This window comes from Rhea pennata, chromosome 24 (genome assembly GCF_028389875.1).
Source record: "Rhea pennata isolate bPtePen1 chromosome 24, bPtePen1.pri, whole genome shotgun sequence".
In the NCBI taxonomy this organism is placed as follows: Eukaryota; Metazoa; Chordata; class Aves; order Rheiformes; family Rheidae; genus Rhea; species Rhea pennata.
Genome location: NC_084686.1, coordinates 136,817 through 157,674, shown reverse-complemented (window position 1 = coordinate 157,674; position 20,858 = coordinate 136,817). Strand labels below are relative to the sequence as shown.

Genomic DNA, 20,858 nt, shown 5'->3' with positions numbered 1-20,858 from the left:
CGGCGGGCGGGGCCGGCGGCGGCGGGCGGGGCCGGCGGCGGCGCCATGGAGCGGAGAAGGGAGCGCTGGGAACGGAGAGGGGAGCAGCGCTGAGTGCGGAGGTGGTGCGATGGCGGCGCCGGGCCCCGTCGCTGTGAGTCGGGCCGCGGGGTCAGGGCGCGGGGAGCCCGAGCAGGAGCGGCCGCTGCCCCTGACGCGGTTGTTGCCGCAGGACGCGAACGGCGTGGGCGGCAGGGCGGTGCGCGTGGGCACCCGCCGGAGCCAGGTAAGCGGCGGCGCGGCGCGGGCGGCCGAGGCCCGGCCGTGCCCGCCCCGGGGACGGGGCCCTCTGGCCCGAGGCGCGGGCGGGGGTCGCCCCGCAGTCGCCGAAGACGCGAGCTGTGCGCTTGCGGCCACCGGGAGGGAGGCCGGGCTGCCGCCGCGCGGAGCGTCGGCGCTGGGCCGGCGGGAGGAAGGTCCGCCCGCCTCGGTTGCTCCGGCGGGGCTGCGCGCGGGCCTCGGGGCCCCGGGCGCGAGCGCCTTTCTCTGGCGACAAGGGTCCTGCTGTGCACCTTAGGTGTGCAGGGCTTGGGCAGCCCTTAAAGGAGGGCAGGGAAGGAAAAGGCAAATTGCTTCGACTCCCGCAAAAGTCCGGGAGGAGGGAGGCCCGAGATAGCCTGGGTATCTTTTGCCATCCAGCCGCGGCAGGGAGGAGCAGACTTGCCAAGGGGAGATAAATGACCCTCAGGCTTTTGTTCCGAGATAAACTTACTCATCCTGGTAGTGAGTTCTAGGAAGAATTCACTACTTCAGAGAAGGCATTACGTGTGGACTTCAGGGCAAGGGGTGTAGCACTGCATGTGCACTATCTCCATTTCCAACCTGAGGCTCCTGTGGCCCTTTACAAAGGGAAACAACTACTTAAACTCATTGTGTATGCTAGCGCAACTGCAGTCTTGTGGACAAAAAGTTAATTGCCCTAGGCTACATAGCTCGTCATGCCAGAGCCTAAAACGTCCATTTTCTATGCAGCTGCGATTGCTTGACTCTAGTGCTGCTTGTATTAGTACAAAGTTTCTCTGCTAGTAGCATACTGGTTCTATTTTACTTCTGCTGCTATTGTATAAGGAAGAGGTCTTCCTGTATTTTACTGGTTTAAGACCTGTTGCTTGCTCTGTGTACAGACTTGAGCTGTTACTTTCTTTTATCCATAGAACCTCCAAACAGCTTTGATCTTACACAGCACAAGTAACTCATATTTGCCTGCAGTACAGACTTTCCACAGGCAAAGTGAAATCCTTCTGGCTCTTTACAGAACTTGCAGCATTGGTAAAACTTACACTCCTAGAAAAAGCAGATAGTACCTTCCATGTGATATGACTTGTTCTTTTGTCAGCAAGTGGCAGCAGGATGGTTTTGTTTGCTTTTCTGCTACTTGTATGCATACATCTGAAAGCAGAAGTTTTTATGTACCTTAACTTTAAGAGTGAAAAAATAGCAACATATCTTTAGCATCATTCTTTCAGCAGTGACCTTCCACAGAGAAGAAACAAGGCGGCCTAAATTTAGGTACATCTGCACGTAAGGATACTGAGATGGTATACAGAAGTAGGATGTCTGATTGAAGGGGAACTACTGACTTAGTCGACACAGCTGAAAGTAGAATGTGCAAATCCTGACATGTAGTCATTTGCTCTAGCTGCCGTTTTTAGCTAAATAAATTCTTTGCTGTGCCTTGTCAAGTACATGCTTAGTATATGGAGTGGGGTGCTCTGGCCATAGTACAGATTCAAAGGGTTTGTACATATGGGCTATTTTGCTTGATGCTACTTGTTTTTAATGCTTATGTTTTAGGGGATGTAATGGTTATGAGTGACTCTCACAGAAGGCTAAAGACCTCCCTAGCTACTTTATCAATGATGCACTGTTTGCTTTCTGCTTTGTTGCAGCTGGCCCGGATTCAGACTGACAGTGTAGTTGAGATGCTCCGTGATCTGTATCCTGACCTCCACTATGAGATTGGTAAGTTTTCTTGGATGCTGCTCTGAGGTAGACAGCTGCAGGAGCCCACTGCTTATCTTTGTGTGCAAAATGTGAGTACAGAACACTGTCAGGAGGAGGAGGATTAGCCTCCACTTATCTAGGAGTCCAGTCTGAGTTTAATTAGGTTGTATGGGCGAGCAGCTGCTGCTGCTGTCTTCCAAGGAAGAAAGATGTATTTCAAAAACTACCAACAGTTGAGGATCTGACTACATAATGTAGATGGCATTACATTGCTGCAGTTTGAGAACCTAGTGTCAGTCTGGCTGCACCCTGGACTTCAGTGTATGCGCTAAGGATGTTTTCCTGTCTGGGGCTTGTGGCGTTCATCAACATAGAAAAAAACTGGGAGTCCAGTCTTGCACTGCAGAAAGCTACTGAGTATCTGCCAGCACTCCAGAGAAAGATCTGAGCCTGCTTTTCCCAAAATATACTCCCTTTTCCTCCTCTGCATTTTTCAGGATAGTGGAAGAAATCTATTTTTTTGCTTGCATTCAGTACAACGCATGCTTAGAAGTGAACTGCTGTCATATTTGTCCTGAGTCTCTATTCACACAGCAGTGTATAATGCTATACTACTCTGTGTCGTGTTACGTGGGCATTCCTAGTCCAGGCCTACATGTGCTGACCGTGCCTTACATTTTGCCTGTGCTCTCTTGCTGAGCAGTTGCCATGTCAACAACAGGAGACAAGATCTTGGATACAGCACTTTCCAAGGTAAAGGATCTCTCTCTCTTTCTTGTTATTGTTGACTTTTTCTTTTTTTTGTTTTGTTTTTTTTCCCTAAGTGCATAATAATTGTACGTGATGATACATTTGCAAATTTTTTATTGTGCTTCATGTTCCTTCATTCATGTTTAGATTGGGGAGAAGAGCCTCTTCACCAAAGAGCTGGAAAATGCACTCGAAAGAAATGAGTAAGTCCAATGTTTTCTCCTTTCTTACCTGGCATTCATGGTGCTCTTTGGACATCTTGGCCTTGCTGCACATGCAATCTATTTTTTTCCTTTTCTGCCGTGCCTTAGTCTAAGAAAGAGGTCCTTTTGGATAAGTTGCTGTGTTTTTTTTACTGCCTGCTCTAGATTTAAGCTGTATGTTTTGAAGCAAAGCTGTTATATTACAAGGCCTGTCCAGTTTAGGTTGGTTCACCTATGTGATTTGTGTGTTACATTCGCATCAGAGTAGATGTAATCTGATCTGCTTCCTGCTTACAACTACGTTATTTTGAAGCCACTTGGCCTAGTAATTTTACTTGTTGATAAGCATGCTGGAGAATTGGACATGAGGGGGTTGTGCTGGTTTTTACGGTATCTTCTTTCTGCCGAAAATCTCAGTTCAGACTCATATTGGTGCTGAAGGAGGTTATTGCTTTTTTTGTAATATCCTGAGAAAAGTTGCTGTGGTGCTTGTGGCTTAGTTAAAGTGGGTTTAAGAACAAAGACTTTCTTTAGCATCTCTTACACATAGACATATGATAACATTTTCCAGTAAGATCAATGAAAAAAATTCTGTAGGCACAATCATTTATGGTTTTGTTCATCGTCCTTGTAACGAGGCAGATGGCTTGTAGTTTGGCTAGCAGTTATTTTCACACTGAAGTGTAATACCAGTGTAATACCTGGTTCAGTGAATTTCTCCATGTGCGCTTCTCCATCGTCTTCCCCTGATTCAACCTGATTGTTGTAATGTGTCTTGATGGGAGGAAGGTGTTATCCTAATTTTACGAGTGGGAAAAGAGGGACAGAGAAAGGTGAAGTGAGCTTGCTGATGTTACACTGTCATTCTCTAGTAATTCTGGCTGTAGAATCCTGAAATCCCCCTCTCTTTTTCCAAATTAATTCTCAGTGTGGATTCTCACTTCTCTGTACATAACCTGCAGGGCTCTCGTAGGTACTCATGGCCCTGACCATCTCATCAGTACTCTGATTGCTGTCCTCTGATTTTTAGAGTTGACCTGGTGGTTCACTCCTTGAAGGATCTGCCAACTTCTCTTCCTCCTGGCTTTACCATTGGCGCTGTCTGCAAGTAAGTGTGGGCACAAGGCTTGAGTCTCTGAGGGACCTGCGTTTTAAAGTGTGGATAGAAAAGGCAGATTGGGTTCTGTTTAGGAAAACAACAACAAAAAACAAACAAACAAACAAAATAACGCAGCTCTGTCAGGCCTGGCTCTTGCAAAGAAAATTGACTATGCAGTTAGTCCCATTAGTTACTTCCTTTTTCTTCACTGCCATGCTTAAGCTATTACAAAGATGTCATGTTTGGCACAGGTGAAGCATTGCTCCCACTTAAAACCAGTGGGGAGCAATGGAGCAGTTGTGCCTAAGGGCTGGCTTGCACAAGGCTTGGCAGTAAGACCTCACTCTCATTTAGGTCACTAGCTGGAACCTGCTTTGTTTTAGTAACAATTAAAAGCTGTTTTAATGAAACATCTTCTGGGTTCTTGTGCCATGGGGTGATTGGTGTCCATGTACGTCACTTTGCAACAGTGCTTGTTACCATTCTGGCTGACTTGGGAATAGGCAAAGCGGGAAATGGAGGGAGCATGAGCCTGTGAGCATGCACAAGGCCCATAAGAGATATTGTTTCCCCTCATCCTTCAGTGAACCCTTTCAAGTAAGGATTAAGCACGTCAGCAGGTTATGCCTGCCTCTTTCAAGTTCACCCTCTGATTAGTCTCTGAATTGATGGAACAGCTATAGCTTTCCTAGAAATATGTGGCCAGCTTTGCCTTTACAAGGATAGGGGGCCTATTTTGGAACAGGGGACAGCTCCTGTGAGGACTGAGAAAAGAACAGTTGAAGTTTTAACAGCCTTCTGTTAAATGATGGTCTCGCTTTGTTTTGCAGAAGGGAAAACCCGCATGATGCTGTTGTCTTTCATCCCAAAAATTCTGGGAAAACACTCAGCCTCCTTCCTGAAAAGAGGTAAGCGGAAAGAAGGGGAAGACAGTAAAGTGTAGAAATGAAAAGCGGTTTCTTGATATTTCCCACTGAAACATTGATGTACTCTTTGTTTTTTTCTTTAGTGATTTTATGTTGCATTAAATTAGCTTTTAATGTACATTATATTGAACTCGCTTGCTGGAAAGAGCAACACTAGCTTGTGAATATGCTGTAGAGTAACTGAGTGAGGTTGGATCTCACCAGCCATCCTTGAGATTCAGTGTTTTCTCAGGTTAGACCCTTCCTTATCATGGCCTCCAGAGTGAATTCCTCACTTTCTCTACAGTGCTCACTGCAGGGGAAGGCATGCAGTCTGGACAGTGTGTCAAGTGCATCATTAAGTTTGTACTGGCCTGAATCATGCTCTTGTTATTCTCACCCAGGCAATTCTGATTTCTTCATTGGTTGTTTTGCCTCCCTTCTTTGTGGTTCTCTGTGAGATGAGCAATTTCTCTGTTTTGAGTTACTTGACTGTTTTTTTGTGCCTCTTTATAGAGGTTTGGGGATTTGTTTACCTGAGACTGCTGAGTGAAATTACTCATATTAAGATAACTGTGTTAGATTTTTTTTTTTCTGTGTTAAAGTAAAAGAAACAAAGTGGCAGTGTCGCAAATGTAGATTCACACTTCTGTGCAACTAGGTAGCTAGAAGATCATATCTGGGTTAGATTCCAGGGTACCAAGAAAAGTGAATAGCATATATCATTGGAAAGGAAATACTTACTATCCCAACTGGCAGCTTTCCATGGTGTCTGGTTATGCACATTGCTGTTTCCAGAGGTTCTCCTCTGGTTGTTCTCAAAGGTTCTCCTCTGTCATCTTGTGTCATTTAGGTTGGCTGGCAATGTCTGCCTCACTTTGGGACAGCTGAGTCTGTCCTCGGTGACAGCTTTCTTCGTGGACTGCCACTGGAAATGATTTGGTTGGAGGTGGTCATGTTCTTTAAATGAAGTTTCATCAATCCCTGATGCTGGCTAACAGCTGCCTTCCAGAAGCATCTCCTGTAAATCAGTCCCTTGGGAGTGGCCTTCTAGTTTCAGCCAGACTTTGTACTAAACCTCACCAAGTAGTTTTTTTTTCTGCCAAGAAAATAAAAATTGTAGGCAAGTTCTCAATATCTTCATTTCCATTAGAAGTTAAAAAGAAAAAAAAAATTGTAGGCAAGTTCTCAATATCTTCATTTCCATTAGAAGTTAAAAAGAAAAAAAAAAAAAGTATGTTTCCTTGAGACTTCTGACATATCTTTGGCTGCAGGAGTATTCTGGATTTCACTGATTTGATTTTCCCAACAGTGTAGTTGGAACCAGTTCACTTCGGCGAGCGGCCCAGCTCAAAAAGAAGTTTCCTCACTTAGAATTCAGGGATATTGTATCCTTTCCTGGCAAAAAGCGGGAGCTGTATAAAGCTGCAAAAAGGAAAATAGAACTTACTGTAATGCTAAGTTTAGAATCAAGACTGATTCTTATTGTCTGACCTACAAGAACAAACCCCTTCCCCAAAGGCTGTCTCCTCCAATGTATTCTGAAAGCAGTATATAATGTACTGGAGCCCACTCTATCCTCTTTCTTCTGAAGCTGTAAAGGGGGGGCCTGGCCTTATTCTAGCTTTGAAGATGTAGAAGCATTTCACAATAAGTAATGTTCTTGACAGATGCCTACTGTGTGTTTGTTGCAGTGGTGGCCGGCTGCTGTTTGGTCCCCAATACCTTAGACAGGACTTGAGCTACTGAACTAGTGGTAAGAGGCAGTGTTATCTCGGTCCTGGTAACCCGGTTCTTTGCCTTGCAAAATGAGTTGGTGTCAGGTGCCAATAATGCATCTTCTTAAATGACATGGATATCTTTCAAGTGTCAGTGCATGGATGAATATTCCATAACACTGAGGAAAATTCTATTTAAAGATAATGGAACAACTGTCCATGCTTAACATTTGTTTCAGAATGGTACCCTGACTGATTCTCATTTAGAGGCTGTCAAGCTCTATGCATTCTGTAAACGCTCTCAAGAGAAGGGCTATAGGACTGTTGGCGTGCTGTTTCTATACTTGCTTAACCACTTCTGCAGAGAGGGAATTTAAACACCCGCTTGAAGAAATTGGATGAGAAGGAAGACTTTGGTGCCATAATCCTGGCTGCTGCTGGGCTGAAGAGAATGGGCTGGGAAAATCGCATCGGCCAGGTAAAGAGCAGCAGACCAGAAGATAGCACTCTTCTGAACCGTTAACTGCTTCTCTTTCAGGCCTAGTACTAGTCCCATCGCAGATGAGCACACAGCCTGCTGAGTCCATTTCCACCTTAGCCTGTGGTTTGATGCATTTCAGGCATTTTTGTTTCTTTACGAGTACAAATTCACCATGCATCTTCCTATGGCGCAGAAAGAGTTTGCAGTCTCCCAGCATGTCACAATACTTGTGTCCAGCAACAGAGCAGTGAGCAGCCAAGGTATTTTTGATAACTAATTAATGAAATGTTGCAATCCAGGTGAAGGAAAGTGGGTTATCTCGTATTAGGGATGGAAACACTGAGGCACAGGAAAGAAGAGGTGATATTTTCATGGTCAGGCACACAATCAGCTGATTTTAGACGTGAGCATAGAATTCAGCTCTCACTTTCTCTATTTTAAACAGTGCAACTTGAATTAAGTCTGACTTTACTTTCCTCCAGATTCTAAGCCCAGAAGATTGTCTGCATGCTGTTGGACAGGTATGTCGCAACTTCTGTGTCTGAAGCCTTACTGTGTTTTGAAACCGAACAGCAGTACAATGTGTCAGAGCAGGTAACTGTGACAGCCAAATTTTCCGTCCTTTGTTGCCGAAGAGCTACACTGGTCTATTCTGGTGGCTGTTAAACTGCTTATTGACAGTATCATCAGCATCATCAGTAATGGAAAAATTGTTAATAAAGGCAACACGTGACACAATTACACTGGGGTGTCTCTGCAAAAATTAGGGAGGCCCTGGCAGGGGTAGTGCTGAGCTATACCAGGCTAATTGCGGAGAGGCACTGAAGTGCCTCTGCACTGTGACTGCCCCTCCTCTCCCCCACCAGCTCCCAGTATCCTAACCCAGCAGTGTGGAGCTGAAGCATGTGGCTTGGTACGTGTTCCAAGTGCACTTGTTTCTAGGTGGGAAAAGTGTTCCAGCCCATGCTGGCCACCTGGCTGTGTTTGCACAGTCTTGCGCTGCAGGCATCGAACTTGCTAAACGTGATGGGGTTATGTATTCGTGACTGCAAGTATTTCTGCATATGTGGTACACTTATCCCCCAGTCTGGATATGGTACCAGGGGGACAAGTAAGAGTTGGCCGGTTACTTCTAGGCTGGAAAAGGTGGTCTGTGATGACAGCCCTCCTTTAAAAGAGTCCCAGAGAGTCTGACAATAAAGAAATAGTCAGTTAAGAGGAAGCTGCAAAAAATCAGTCTAAAATAGTGATTTTCATCACATTTGTCAGGTATTGTGCTGTTCCTCTTTTTTTTTTTTGGAGGTGGGGAGGGGTGGTTTGTTTCTTGTTCTCACTTTCAGTTTGGGAAAGAATTGGTTTATTACTCATTCAGCATTTGACCTGTATCTTGAGCAAAGGTTGGCGAGTTTAGCTGTATTTAACCTTTCCTATACTGTAGCGAGGGGACATTGGGGTAGGTGTTTGTATACATGCTCTCCCCACTGGAATGGGTACTGGCATGATTTGGGACCAAAAAAAAAGGATGTCAGATGACAGCTTGATCTTGAATACTTGGCTGAGGGAAGTTCTAATCTTCCCTTTGGAGCAGCTACTTCAGTACCTTTGCAGCCAGTGGATTGTGCCCAGATTTATTTCTATAACTGTGCAAACTTTGCTACCTAAGTCAAATGCATCCAAGCCTATGAATTTTGTTTCATGACCATGCTGAGTCCACACAGAGGTGCATATATATAAAGCCGAGGATTTCTTTTTTTGTTATTATTTTTTTCTTGTAGGGTGCCTTAGCAGTGGAAGTTCGTGCCAAAGACCAAGAGATACTGAATATGGTATCTGCCCTGCATGATAGAGAAACTGTGCTGTGCTGCATTGCTGAGAGAGCCTTTATGAAACATTTGGTATGTGTGGCATTGTTGGTTGTTCCCATCCTGCAGGAGCAGTAAATATGGCTCCGCTACAGTTAACCTGAAAATATAAGACTTTTACACTTTCTTCAAACTGCCAAATAGATTGTGTGTGTAAGTGACTGAAGGGCGATAGCTAGTTGTGTGCAGCACAAATTTTGCAGAAACTTCTGTTTTGAATGTGTCAGGTAGGAACCTCAGTGTCAGCTGCTTTCTGTTTTAGGAGGGTGGATGTAGTGTTCCTGTTGCGGTCAACACCATGCTGAAAGATGGCCAGGTAAGGAATACTTTGTATTTTTCTGGGACTATTCCTGATAAACTGTTCCAGTGTATGCCTATTCTCTGATACTCCCGTGAAGCTAACTCCAGCAGACATCTTTACAACTGAGTAGGGCAGATAGGGTCCTGCTTCAACTTTTCCAGGTTGCTGACTGAAGTAGGTCTATGAGAAGGAATCTAGTCACTGAAACCTTGTTTGTTGGAAAATGCCCTTATGATCAGACTTTTCCTTCTCTAAAGGTAGTGTTACCCTTAGGTCTGAAAAAATCTTATATCTGACTCCTGAAATTGCTGTTTTTACACAACAGTATAATCATCAGGAAGACAGAAAGCTGGAAAAAAAAATCTCGGCCTTTTCCTCAGGAGGTCACATCTTTCCTAATGGATTACTTTCCTTACAGCTTTATTATATTTCTATTCCTGCTAGTCCCAAAGGGCTATGAAAGCATTCTCCTCCAGATTTGGCTGCATATTTTTTAAAGGAGATGCTTGGCTCAGGTTGTTTTTGTTTTGTTTTGAAGTATTATTAAGCCTTTCTGTGTGTCTTTCTAAGTTGTACTTGACTGGAGCAGTCTACAGCTTGGATGGTTCTGATAGCCTGAGGGAGACTATGCAGACCAGCGTTAATTATCCCCAACAGGTATGTGAACTGCGTTTTGGCTTCAAAATCCAAACCTGAAGCTGGATGACAAAACCAGACCTTTAGAAATCTGTTGCTTTTGAGACTCTTTGAAGTCTCAATTTCTTTTTATACTCCTTCCCTGCCTCGTTCTGATAATGGGGTCCTGGAAATTTAACAGGACACCACTGCTGTAGACTCTTCAGACCACACATTTTACCCATTCAACATATGGGTTAAGCAATTGACTGCCTGCTGCCTTACGTTGAGATATTTGTTTTTGCAGAATGAAGATGGACCAAACGATGATGTGCAGCATGTTGGCATCACAGCCAAGACTGTTCCTCGTCAGGCCCAGCAAGCTGCAGAGAACCTTGGTGTTGAACTCGCTAGTTTACTTCTGAGCAAGGGAGCTAAACATATCCTTAGTGTAGCAAGGCAGCTCAATGATGCCCTCTAAACTTGTGGTGCAGTAGGCATGACTGCTACAACTGTTGCTCAGGCTGCTGCAGCTACTGTGTCATCATCCTTTGTGGGAAGGGATTTATTTAAACATTCACATCAATCTCATCTGATGTGTGGTCATAAAAACTTGAAATAGAAAGTTAATTTGTGAGGACTTAGCTTTTCAGGGATTTCATCCCTCTACGTTTCTCCAACTTGCAAGCTATCTCTTTGAAGCTTGTTTCAGTGATTTGATTGGGTTCCTAGAAAGTCAAAAAGCTTGGGAAATGTTCTGCAGCATTCAGGAATAAGGAACTGAATACAAATTATAATCAAAGACTAAGTTGTGACAGGACTAAAGAAAATAATTTTGGTAGTTATAGAACTTGCACAAACATTTGAATACTATTTTTGAATATTATTTCAGCCTGTTTGCTCATCAGAGTGTACTGGGTTCCTAACACAGGGTTCTTCATAGTAGAGCTCCAAGGAGACTATGTTCATCATAGGTCTCAGTTAAACCACTAATTAAGTGTAATCCGAAGTACCTTAGATGGCCAATTTATCCCTGGATAGATGTAGTCTTGAGACAGTCACTTATATACAATAACCAATCAAGAGGGGAGAAAATGGGCTTATCATGCCTTTTTCTGTAACTTGTTGGCTACTTCCTTATGGTGAAGAGGTGACATGTCCAGTTCCATTTGCAGATTCTCTCTCTGAAGAGAGGACTTCTGTATTAGTGCCTTGTAGGAACGCTGACATGGCATCTTGTTGGGGTATTGTTTTGGAAATGAAGCATTGTTTATTCTCTTGGCAAAGCCCAGTAAATGTAACAGCCAATAAATACAGTTAACTTAAAGGATGCAAGTGGCTTCAAGGAGCACCGCTTGTATTTACAGTGTATTTAATTGTAGGGGAGTGGCGGGGAGCGGGTGTAAGAGTTTCACTTCGTTATTGCCAGGGGCCCCCACTCCCCCCCACCCCCGCGCAGAGGCCAGGCAGGCAGAGTGCTCGGGCCTCGCTCCCGCGGGGCTCCAGGCAGAGGCGGTAGGTGGGGCGAGCGCAGCGAGCCCCGCGGCGCCCCCGGCGGCCGGGAGGGCGCCGCAGGCCGCCGGGCGGTGTCCCACACCGCCTCCAGGCACTGCCGCGGCCACAGAGGCGCCCCTTTCTCCCCGCGGATCGCAGCTCTCCCGCTGAGCAATGTGGGTGGCCCTGAAAAGGGCCTTTGTGTGGCGTCGGTGGGGCTCGGCCGCCCGCCCTAGTACTCCTGCGATTGCTGGCCGCCGCCCTTCTTGCCGGCCTTGGCAGGGCCCGCGCCGCCGCCGCCCGTCTTCTTGGGCAGCAGCACAGCCTGGATGTTGGGCAGCACGCCGCCCTGCGCGATGGTGACACCGCCCAGCAGCTTATTGAGCTCCTCGTCGTTGCGCACCGCCAGCTGCAGGTGACGGGGGATGATGCGCGTCTTCTTGTTGTCGCGGGCCGCGTTGCCCGCCAGCTCCAGAATCTCAGCCGTCAGGTACTCCAGCACGGCAGCCAGGTACACGGGCGCGCCGGCGCCCACCCGCTCCGCGTAGTGCCCGCGCCGCAGCAGCCGGTGCACGCGCCCGACAGGGAACTGCAGCCCAGCCCGGGACGAGCGAGACTTGGCCTTAGCCCGGGCCTTACCGCCGCTCTTGCCACGGCCAGACATGGCGTCTCGCTACAGTGTCGCCTCACGCGCTCCCCGCTGCAGCTGTGCCGCGAAATGGGTCGCGGGGCCCCTCACCCAGCCTCTTTATAGCCTCTGCCAAAGGAGGGCCCAGCTCATTGGACAGCGCCACGGCACCTCGCTATTGGTGCGTCGCCCGGAAGAACCTTTCTGCTGACTGGTCGGTTTTGCGATCTGATGGGGCTCGCCTCGAGTCCATTGGTGGCTGCGGCAGACCAATAAGGAGGTAAGGCGCCAAACTCGTACCGTGCGGCGGCGGTTGGGCAGGCCGCTGGGGGAGGGGCGCCGCGCAGTGTGGAAGCGCGCGGGGGCAGCGGCGGCCCGGCAGTGCCCCCCAGTGTAGGGACCGACCATCTCGCCGAGCGCCGTTTGTGCCTCTGGACAGCCCTGGGGCAGCAGAAGCATTTACTGCACAACCGACAGTAGCCCCGAGAAGAGAAATGTGTCAGGTTTATTTTTGGTCAGAGCTAACTATGGCACCTTGCCTGCAGGGAACAGTTTTAAGATCAGTGCAAAATAACGGGCTTTAACCATGTCACCTATTGGGTTATGTGAATAAGGGCTAGTCACAGTACCTCAAAGGGATACTAGGACTCTGGTGACCCTGTTAGTGTGATGCTGCTACAGCTGGACTGCTCCTGGAACCCTCCAAGAAGGTGGTGGACCTCAGGGCCTGGGTCCTGGCCCGGGTCCCCTCTGGGAGTGACGCCTCCAGGATGAGTTAGGGACTCGCAGCACAGAGGCTGAGGGTCCCTGCACGCATGAGTATGGGATTCACAGTGGGCTACTGCGAAAAACTGTAAGAGATGTCCAGAACTTAATGTGCAGCCCTTTTAAGGAGATTGTGGGAATGCATGAGACTTATTACGGTGGTTTAGCAGAAAGCCTAAAGATGAGGAAAGGGAGAGGTCAAAATGGATGGGAGGAGCAAGCATGCAAAAATACTAGGTGGGAGAGGAAAGTGTCACCTGTATTTATGTTGCTGGCTGGTAGACCGTGGCCTTTCTTGTTCTCTTATTATTTCTAGCTTTTTCTGGGGTGAGGGGACTCTGTGCATCTGTGTGTAGGGAGGTCTAAGTGCCAGCTGCCAGAGTCAGATCACTGGCCAAAGCGGCTCATGTGTCTGTGGTACCAGCAACTGGGGAGACCGGAGTATATGGGGGGGGGGAGTTGTTGGGGCAGGGGACTATGTCAGTTTGTGTAATCCTTAGTGCAGATCAAGTTGCACTAGCCAGCAAGTAACATGAGAGGCTTCTGAGCCAAGTTATTTGGGATCAGATACTGCAGAGATCAACAAGTTACTTACAGGAGGTAGGTCTGAGCCAGCTGCTGGAAAAATCACGGTGGAGGAGGAGGGTGTCTAAGAGTCAGCTACTGGGGAGGCCATTGATCTTGACCACCTACCAGAGATCTACTTGTGTGTGTCTGTGTGTGAGGTCAGAGTATGAGCAACTAGAGTGGGGCCACTGGCCTCAGGGATTCACATGCCCTGCTGCCAGTGACTGGGGACACCAAGGAGTCCAGGGGCCAGCAACTGGACAGAGTGTCTAAGGGCAACTACTGAAGGGAAAGTGTGTGTATGTGTGTGTATATATATATTTATACATACATATATATATATATATATATTCTACTAGCAGATCGCTATCTTCATCAGCTGGGAAGCAGCATTAAGCCACTTGTATCATTCATGTTTGAGTGCTTTGTTCATCTATGTGGCTGGCCATGTGCATTTGTGCCTACTGGGAACACATTCTCAGCCTTACTACTGGCTGGACCTGGGGACATTAAGATGCAGCAACCTTGCATCTGTTAGGATTCCAGGTTTAACAACTTCCAGTGTCACCCATCTCAGTGTCCCTATCTTTGTAGATGTATTATTCTGCATTTCATTCTCATCAGTCTCATGTAGAATCTTTAGCCTATTGATGATGCTTCAGTAGTTCACATGTGTTGCTCTGTCAGGTAGGTAGCAATTCTGAATGCCAGAAAATGCTACATGAATAATTATTTGGGTAAGAAAAATTAAACTGCAGCCTACAGGGTCTCAGTCCCAGATTAATATAAGGCTTTTATTGATGTCCTGTGCTATGAAAGGACATGGTGACCCTTACTCTGCTAGCCTTAGAAATGTTCTAGTCCAGGAAGGAAGACGGATGATAAAACCCTTCAGTGGGAATATTCTCAGTTGCTGTGAAAAAGGAGGCAGTCTGCCGTAGAAATTAGTGGCCCCTAGCAGGGCAAAAGGCCACCTGGATGTATCACACTATCTAGTTTCACTGTATGTCAGTATTTTTCCTGTGGCAAAGCACTGAAGGGAGAACTGTACCGTAAGTTATTTTATTCTTACAGTGCTCTGAGTTCTGGGTATGATTTATAGCATGTTATTCTATGTTCACGGACCAAAGATAGGACTGGCAGAGCCAAGAGGAGATTCTGATTTACTTGTTCTGCTATACAGAGTCCCAGAGAAATTAAAGGTGCTGTCTTATCTTTCACGAAATAGTGACCTGCGTATTTGTTTATAGAGCTTTTGTCTCTCCCACTTTCCCTAAGCACGCTGAGTAGAAGATCTGGGTCACATATTTCCGCTATGGAAGCTATTCCCAGTAGGAACGACGTTTAAGTAGCAATGAATTGCTTCTGTCAGCAGAATCAGACAAACACCTTCTTGTACATGAAAACAAGATCACAGTTCAAGGTTGGCTGGCACAGAGTAGTTGCTTGCATCCTAAAAGGAGTCCTGAGGTTCTCACAGGGCCAGAATAAGATCACTCTAAAAATTTGGTCAGCCACCAGAGGAAGTAAGAGATCAACTGGAAGGTGCAAATCTTTTCCCTGCTCCTCACAGCCTAGTCAGACATCATAGAACAAGCGCACTAGCTGGTATCGGATTGAAAATGCCATTATGCTGCCCAGGACCTAGGTATAAAAAGAAAAGAAAAGAAAGTTGAAAGCTTATAGTGTTAGCTATTTTACAGGCTGGTAGAATCTTCTTTTGCACAAAAAGAAGCACTTTGTATGTGCTGGCTGCTGTCAGGCATTATTTATTTAACTAAATGACAATATTAAAATATTTAAATGTAGCATGATGAAAAGCAGAAATCTGGCCAAAGTTCTCAGCCCTCTGTATCAGAATCGGAACTATCCATAGGGAATTTTGTACGTGTCTGTGCACGTTTACATCGTCAGAATATGCAGAGGAGATGAACAGTTGGAAATAACGTTTTCCTTTTTAACAAACCTAAATTTGAGTGTGAACTCTATTGTTTGTAATGGGAAATGCCTCATCGCAAAGCTTTAATTCAGCATCCTTTCAAAAAGCCACTATCAAAACGTCTCAGATGTGACTGGGATCAAGATGAAGTTGTCCCTGATGTAGTCAACCTAAGCCCTGTTCAGTCTCCAGGCTTGCTTATTGGAAGTCTTCCTCCTGAATGGGAATTTGGCCAAATATCTCTTCTCTTTCCTGATGAGAGTCTCTCTCAAATGATGCATGAAATAAAGAACTTTATTATGGGCAACTAAGCAATACAGGCCTCTTTAAAAATTATTGCCTATAATATTAGGCAAAGGAGTTCACTTGATGAATAGAGGTAGCAGACAGCAGTATCTGTGAGGTATGTTACCTTTGTAAGTTGCTTCAGAAAGCTACCACATCCCACTTAGAGTCTGTATTTCACTAAGATACACAACAAACCTATGTAAGGCCATCAGCTGGATGTAACACTGGTACTGTGTTATTTGGTATGACTTAAAAACAGAAATGTGCAAAAGGCTGTATTAGGTCAGACTGACAAGGCAAGCGTATAGTGATACTTTTCCTACTGTTTTTCCAAGCATCTGGTCATTTGTGCTTTGGGGATCTTCTCAACCTATCATTGGGACTTTGTATTTACTAGCTCTCAATGAACAAAGTCTGGGGAAAGAAAGTCTTTCCTCATTCAGCTATGTAAACCTCTGAATCTCCTTGAATCCCACAGCTCATTTACTGCTTGTGTGGAAGTATGATGTTTTATTTCCTCCATTCTCTAGAACACTTGGGACTGACTGGAGTCTGTTTCTGTTGCAGAGTACATCTTTCTACCTGAGAGACCGTTTGCTGACCTGGATCAGTAGCAACAGGAGAGTGAGAATTCGCTCATGGGTTGGTCCAGTCAGCTTTATAACAAAGTTAATAAGTGTCATATTATTGCACTCGGTGTATTCACCATCTTCATCCATTCCACTCCTCACATCTACTATGTGCAAGATCTTTGCTGCCTGGGGAAAGAAATATTGCACGCTATTTCATTAGGTACGTTTGCTGATCGCCAGTTTGTTTTGCCCATGATCCCTTTTGCTGTACCATCCCAGTGGTCTGACTGACGCCCTTGCAGAAAAGACAGGATAGGCTTATGAGGGTCCCGCAACCACTACTAGGGTACCAGACCATTTTCTTCTGGATTTGAGCTAGGAATAAACCAACGTACGCAGAAGTTCTGTCTTCCCTCCCATCCTGTTCCTCTTCCATTTGATCACTGCCTCAAAATATGTCTGGATTTCGCTAGTCTTTCTTGTATTACCTTCAGAATGTATGTTCCCAAGGCTGAGAGGCTCCTAGTTTTGAATTTGGAGTAGCTCATCTCCAACTTCCCTGTACTAGGATTGAGCCTAAAAGAAACATTAAAATTTTAGGAGCAAGGAGACAAACTGGTCCCTGTGTAATCAGATACAGATTCATACCTGGGTAGTTCAGAAATCAAGTGGGGGAAAAAGCAAAAATAATCTGGTATTCATAATTGCAGCTGCTGATATCTGGTCCCTCAGTTCAGGCAAAGTTGAGAGAAGATGCCTTTCCCCTCTGCTTCCCCCAAATGTTTGCAAAAAGTTGTATGATTTTAAAAATAAATCAAAAGTGCAGAGACAATCACTAATACGGTATAGTACTAAAGAACACCTGCTACTATGAAATCTTAACAGATCATACTCTAGTACCATTGACAGTATCAATTGCCTAAATTAGTTTCTCTCCATTTTGTAGCTGGGAATAAATCATAAGTCTAATAATGTTAAAGATCAGTATTCTATACCTGGAAAGGAAATTATTAATGTCTTAAGAGAAACCTGTATGACTTTGTAGGACTCAACCATAATTGACAGAGTGAGGCAGCTACTTTTTTAACTATACAATCTATTTTGATAGGTTTTTAAAAAGAACATCTACCCACCATGGTTCTGTTTCTTAGTTAGTGTTGAAGATAAAAGGCACCCATCTCTGGCTACATTACAGGTCAGTCATGTACATTACCTGGGCAGCCGGTGGCGGGGACAAGGAATGATGTGGAAGAGTTGAGGCAACGAGTAGAGGAAGTTAAGCACTTGTGGGATGAAAAAAAGCAGCATTGTTTTACTGAAGTGTCCCACGATCCCCACCACAGCGAAGGTCATGCCAGCAAAGTAGCAGAAGGTGTCCCCAACAAAGACTCGGGATGGGTACCTGCAATCCACAGGGCAAAAGAGCAAAGGTCTGTCAAGATCACTGTTGCCATGAGAATGACTATAATCAGTGCATGTGCATTTCCATGTGGCAGGTTAGGAGTCAAGAGGGAACTGCAGCCCCAACTGGCTTGGTTTCAGGTAATGTAGACGATTCATTCCCTGCTAAACAGAAGTGTAATAATGACTTCACACTACACTAATGTAATTGCTGCTAGCATAGTTCTTTTGCGGAAGATGGGTGAAGCAGTCTGCCAGTACACCACATCCCAGAAGCACAGAGAAATTTCCCAATCTGACATACCTTCATGCTGCATAAGCAACAGCAATTTCCTTGGACAATATTACCACTAATGCCTGTCAGTCACACAATAGCCTAGAGCAGGACGCAAGAACTGCATCTGCAATGTTGCAGCTGGTCCAGGAGTTTAAATTTGGAATAATCTGAGCAGAGGTCTTTTTCAAATACTGACCCCTCTCCCTTCTTTTTGGTCAGGCAGATCCTAGAACAACAAGACTATAGCGTGCAAATCTCCGATCTGCCCTAAGGAACACAGCCAAAACAACTGTTGCAGGTATGTATGCTAGAAACTGTGCGACTGAAACCCACAGCCTGACTTGCAGAGAAGACAGTGTGTAAATATGGTTAGTGAGGTATCTATCTGAGGCGGAGTACTCTGCGGTTTAGTGAACCAGTGTGACCTGAATTGTTCAAGTAGCTGTCAATGGATCAGTGTTTTGCATTTTTGGTACTGGCAAGAATTTTGTCTATGCTCCAGTATTCTACCTGCATGGAATTCCTTCTTTATTTGTTTGAAAAGGGAGAAAGTAAAGATAGAGGACATTCTCTGAATGTCCATCTTCTTACCAGTTGTGGTAAAACAGCCCCAGTGTGGTAAAAAAAAAGGGAATCATGATGTAGAGAGAAAAAATATGATCATCTCGATAATCCCCTGTAGAAGAAAGAAACAAAATGAGTTTGTGCTAAGTCAGGAACAGTTTACTTTTAGTAATACCAGATGCTGAAATCTAGGATTCTAGCTCCCTTTGCTCTTTGTACCCTAAAAATATGTTAGGGTTCTTACTTACCGTTTAACTCTACAATGTTGAAGGTGATAATGGAAGCAGCAATCACCAGAGATTGTCCTGCTTCAATCCCATTAATTCCAGCAAGAATATTGATGGCGTTAGTGCAGAACACGGCCAGCATGCCCATGTACACATAGTAGAAGATACCTGCAGATTAGAGTGAGCCAAGTCCTTTAACATTCATATTTGACGCAGGCTGTGGTGCAATGTGCTAAAGAAAAGCTCTACCCTTGTACAACAGTGTATTCCTAGCAATTTCAGCAAATGTCAAAATCAGTAGCTTATTAATAAATAACTCTCTTGTGAATCTGATGTCACGTGTATGCACATGTACAGCATGGCAACTGCTGCAAAGGGAGCATGTGTACCAAGAGTTGCGAAATATCAAAGGGCTGTAGCATTCTTTCTGTGCTTCGATCATTTTGTTATTGGCACCTGTCAGATGCACATGGCGCTAAGATGCCAATACCCCATATGCCATATACCCCATCAGATGCCCTACCCCCAAAATTCTGCAGAAATCTTTGGCATCTGTCTATGCATAGATAAATGCCTGCTGGGTTTCTACATAGAGAGCTGGGCACTTTCTAGCCCAGCGCTTAGTTGGTGTAGTTATGTCACCTTGTTGCTTGCTTAAGCAGATCCTTCATGAGTTTCTTCTTCTGCGTGAAAACTGCTGTCTGCTATGTGTCACAGTTTCAAGGTGACCACTTCCACCTGTCATTTACTGCTTAGGCAATGACTTACCCAGGTCCAAGTGCATGCCCAGTAGCACCCGGAAGGGCTTAGGCACCACAATGGTTGTGTTCCCAAAGTTGGTGAAGTAAACCATGAGCAGTGGGAGGGAAGCCATGGTAGGAAGAAGCAGCTTGTGTCGCCAGCGCAAGTTCAGTACATCATCAGCAAAGCCCAGGAAAATCATGCAGCAGATAGCAAGGAGCGAGCCGATGAGCTCCACGAACTGCAGGACAGAGCACAGGACCCTGATCACCGGTAGCCGCTCCTTGCCCACGCCTGCCACACACCTGGGGCTGGGCACACCTCACCTCATCGTGCGGGAAGGCTGTGCACTGCTTATCCACGAAGCACCTCAGAAAGGGCACGGGGATGAAGCAGAAGAGGATGATGAGGAACACGACTCCGCTGATCACGCCCTGCGCCTCGGGGCTGAAAGGAAGGGGAGATGGGGAGTCGGCCCGGCCTGGCCCGGCCCGGCCCGGCGGGCACCGCTACTCACATGGGCCGCCGGGAGGCCTTGTTGAGGTCTTCGCCGAAGAGCCTCGCGGCGAGGAAGTGATCCTTGAAGGCCGGAATCAGCGAGAGCGTAGCCACGAAGCCTAGCAGCGACGCGCCCAGGTTGATGAGGAGCGGCACGGTGGGTGAGCCGGCCATGGCCGCAGCGCGGGCACGGAGCGGCGCCGAGCCAGCAGCGCCTCCAGGCGCACGTTTCCAGCCGGACGCGATAAAAGGAGGCACTGGGGGCGCGCGTGCTTCCCTGGTCCGTCAGCGACGGGGCGGGGGCCACGGCCGCCATCTTTGACCCTGGCAAGAGCCGGGACCACTGGCACTTTCGGCTGCGCTGAGGGCCTGTGTAGGCGTCTGTGCCCCGCGCCGGAGCCTCCGCTGGGTGTCGCGCGCCTCTGCAAAACGCAGCGCCCTGCGCGAAAGACGGTCCCTGTTCCAGCGGAGAGCGTCCCAGCAACGGGCTCCGTACCGCTACCGTGCCCGCAACCACCATGGCCGGATGGGCGCCTGCCGAACGGCACGTCACTGTCGCGTCGGCGCTGAGTACGTCATTTCCTTGTCATGCCGCGTGCGGGCAAGTCGCGACAGCGGGGTGCGTGGGCCTCCGGTAGCGCCCCGAGGCGGCGGAGCTGCCAGCGCCTGCGGCGGGGTCGGCCCAGACAGGGCCCGCTGCGTGGCGGCGATGTGCGGGGAGTCGGCAGGGCCGGGAAGGGCCCTCGTGGTAGCGGGGGGCCTTGACGGGAGCAGCCAGACAGCGGGTGCAGGCAGAAGAGCTCGTCGTCTGCCGGGGGGTGGAGGCACCGGCTCTCAGCGACGCCAGAGACTCTCCCTCTGAGCAGCCTTTAGGCTCAGCAGAAGTGCACCTCGCCGAGGTCCCAGATCCAGCAGTTGTGGCAGCTGTGGGTGGCTTCTGGGCAATACCGTCCCCTCCATCCTCTGCTGCGTATTCACTG

The 20,858-nt window shown here is 46.9% G+C and overlaps 3 protein-coding genes across 5 annotated transcripts; 1 reads left to right on the top strand and 2 right to left on the bottom strand.

Moving 5' to 3' along the window:
* Window positions 1-12: 12 nt before the first annotated feature.
* Window positions 13-11,238, top strand: HMBS (hydroxymethylbilane synthase). 3 transcript variants are annotated; one of them, XM_062594548.1, is made up of 13 exons: window positions 13-265; window positions 1,929-2,001; window positions 2,687-2,736; window positions 2,881-2,936; window positions 3,967-4,044; window positions 4,866-4,943; window positions 6,253-6,328; window positions 7,023-7,136; window positions 7,622-7,660; window positions 8,915-8,965; window positions 9,264-9,317; window positions 9,873-9,959; window positions 10,225-11,238. In XM_062594548.1, the coding sequence occupies exons 1-13, from the start codon at window positions 110-112 to the stop codon at window positions 10,396-10,398; spliced, it is 1,086 nt and encodes a 361-aa protein (XP_062450532.1). In that variant the 5' UTR covers window positions 13-109; the 3' UTR covers window positions 10,399-11,238. The 3 variants fall into 3 exon arrangements, with proteins under 3 accessions (XP_062450532.1, XP_062450531.1, XP_062450533.1); XM_062594547.1 differs by having other exon boundaries at window positions 14-265; window positions 8,915-9,034; XM_062594549.1 differs by lacking the exon at window positions 13-265 and having other exon boundaries at window positions 1,923-2,001; window positions 2,628-2,736; window positions 8,915-9,034.
* Window positions 11,179-12,119, bottom strand: LOC134150538 (histone H2A). The gene has a single exon (XM_062594551.1). The coding sequence runs from the start codon at window positions 12,073-12,075 to the stop codon at window positions 11,644-11,646; it is 432 nt and encodes a 143-aa protein (XP_062450535.1). The 5' UTR covers window positions 12,076-12,119; the 3' UTR covers window positions 11,179-11,643.
* A 2,025-nt stretch (window positions 12,120-14,144) lies between these two features.
* Window positions 14,145-20,109, bottom strand: DPAGT1 (dolichyl-phosphate N-acetylglucosaminephosphotransferase 1). Its single transcript, XM_062594546.1, has 9 exons — window positions 19,898-20,109; window positions 19,707-19,827; window positions 19,408-19,621; window positions 18,661-18,807; window positions 18,440-18,524; window positions 17,384-17,572; window positions 16,659-16,746; window positions 16,201-16,356; window positions 14,145-15,015 (listed from the first exon to the last, which is right to left on the bottom strand). The coding sequence occupies exons 1-9, from the start codon at window positions 20,050-20,052 to the stop codon at window positions 14,950-14,952; spliced, it is 1,221 nt and encodes a 406-aa protein (XP_062450530.1). The 5' UTR covers window positions 20,053-20,109; the 3' UTR covers window positions 14,145-14,949.
* Window positions 20,110-20,858: the final 749 nt, after the last annotated feature.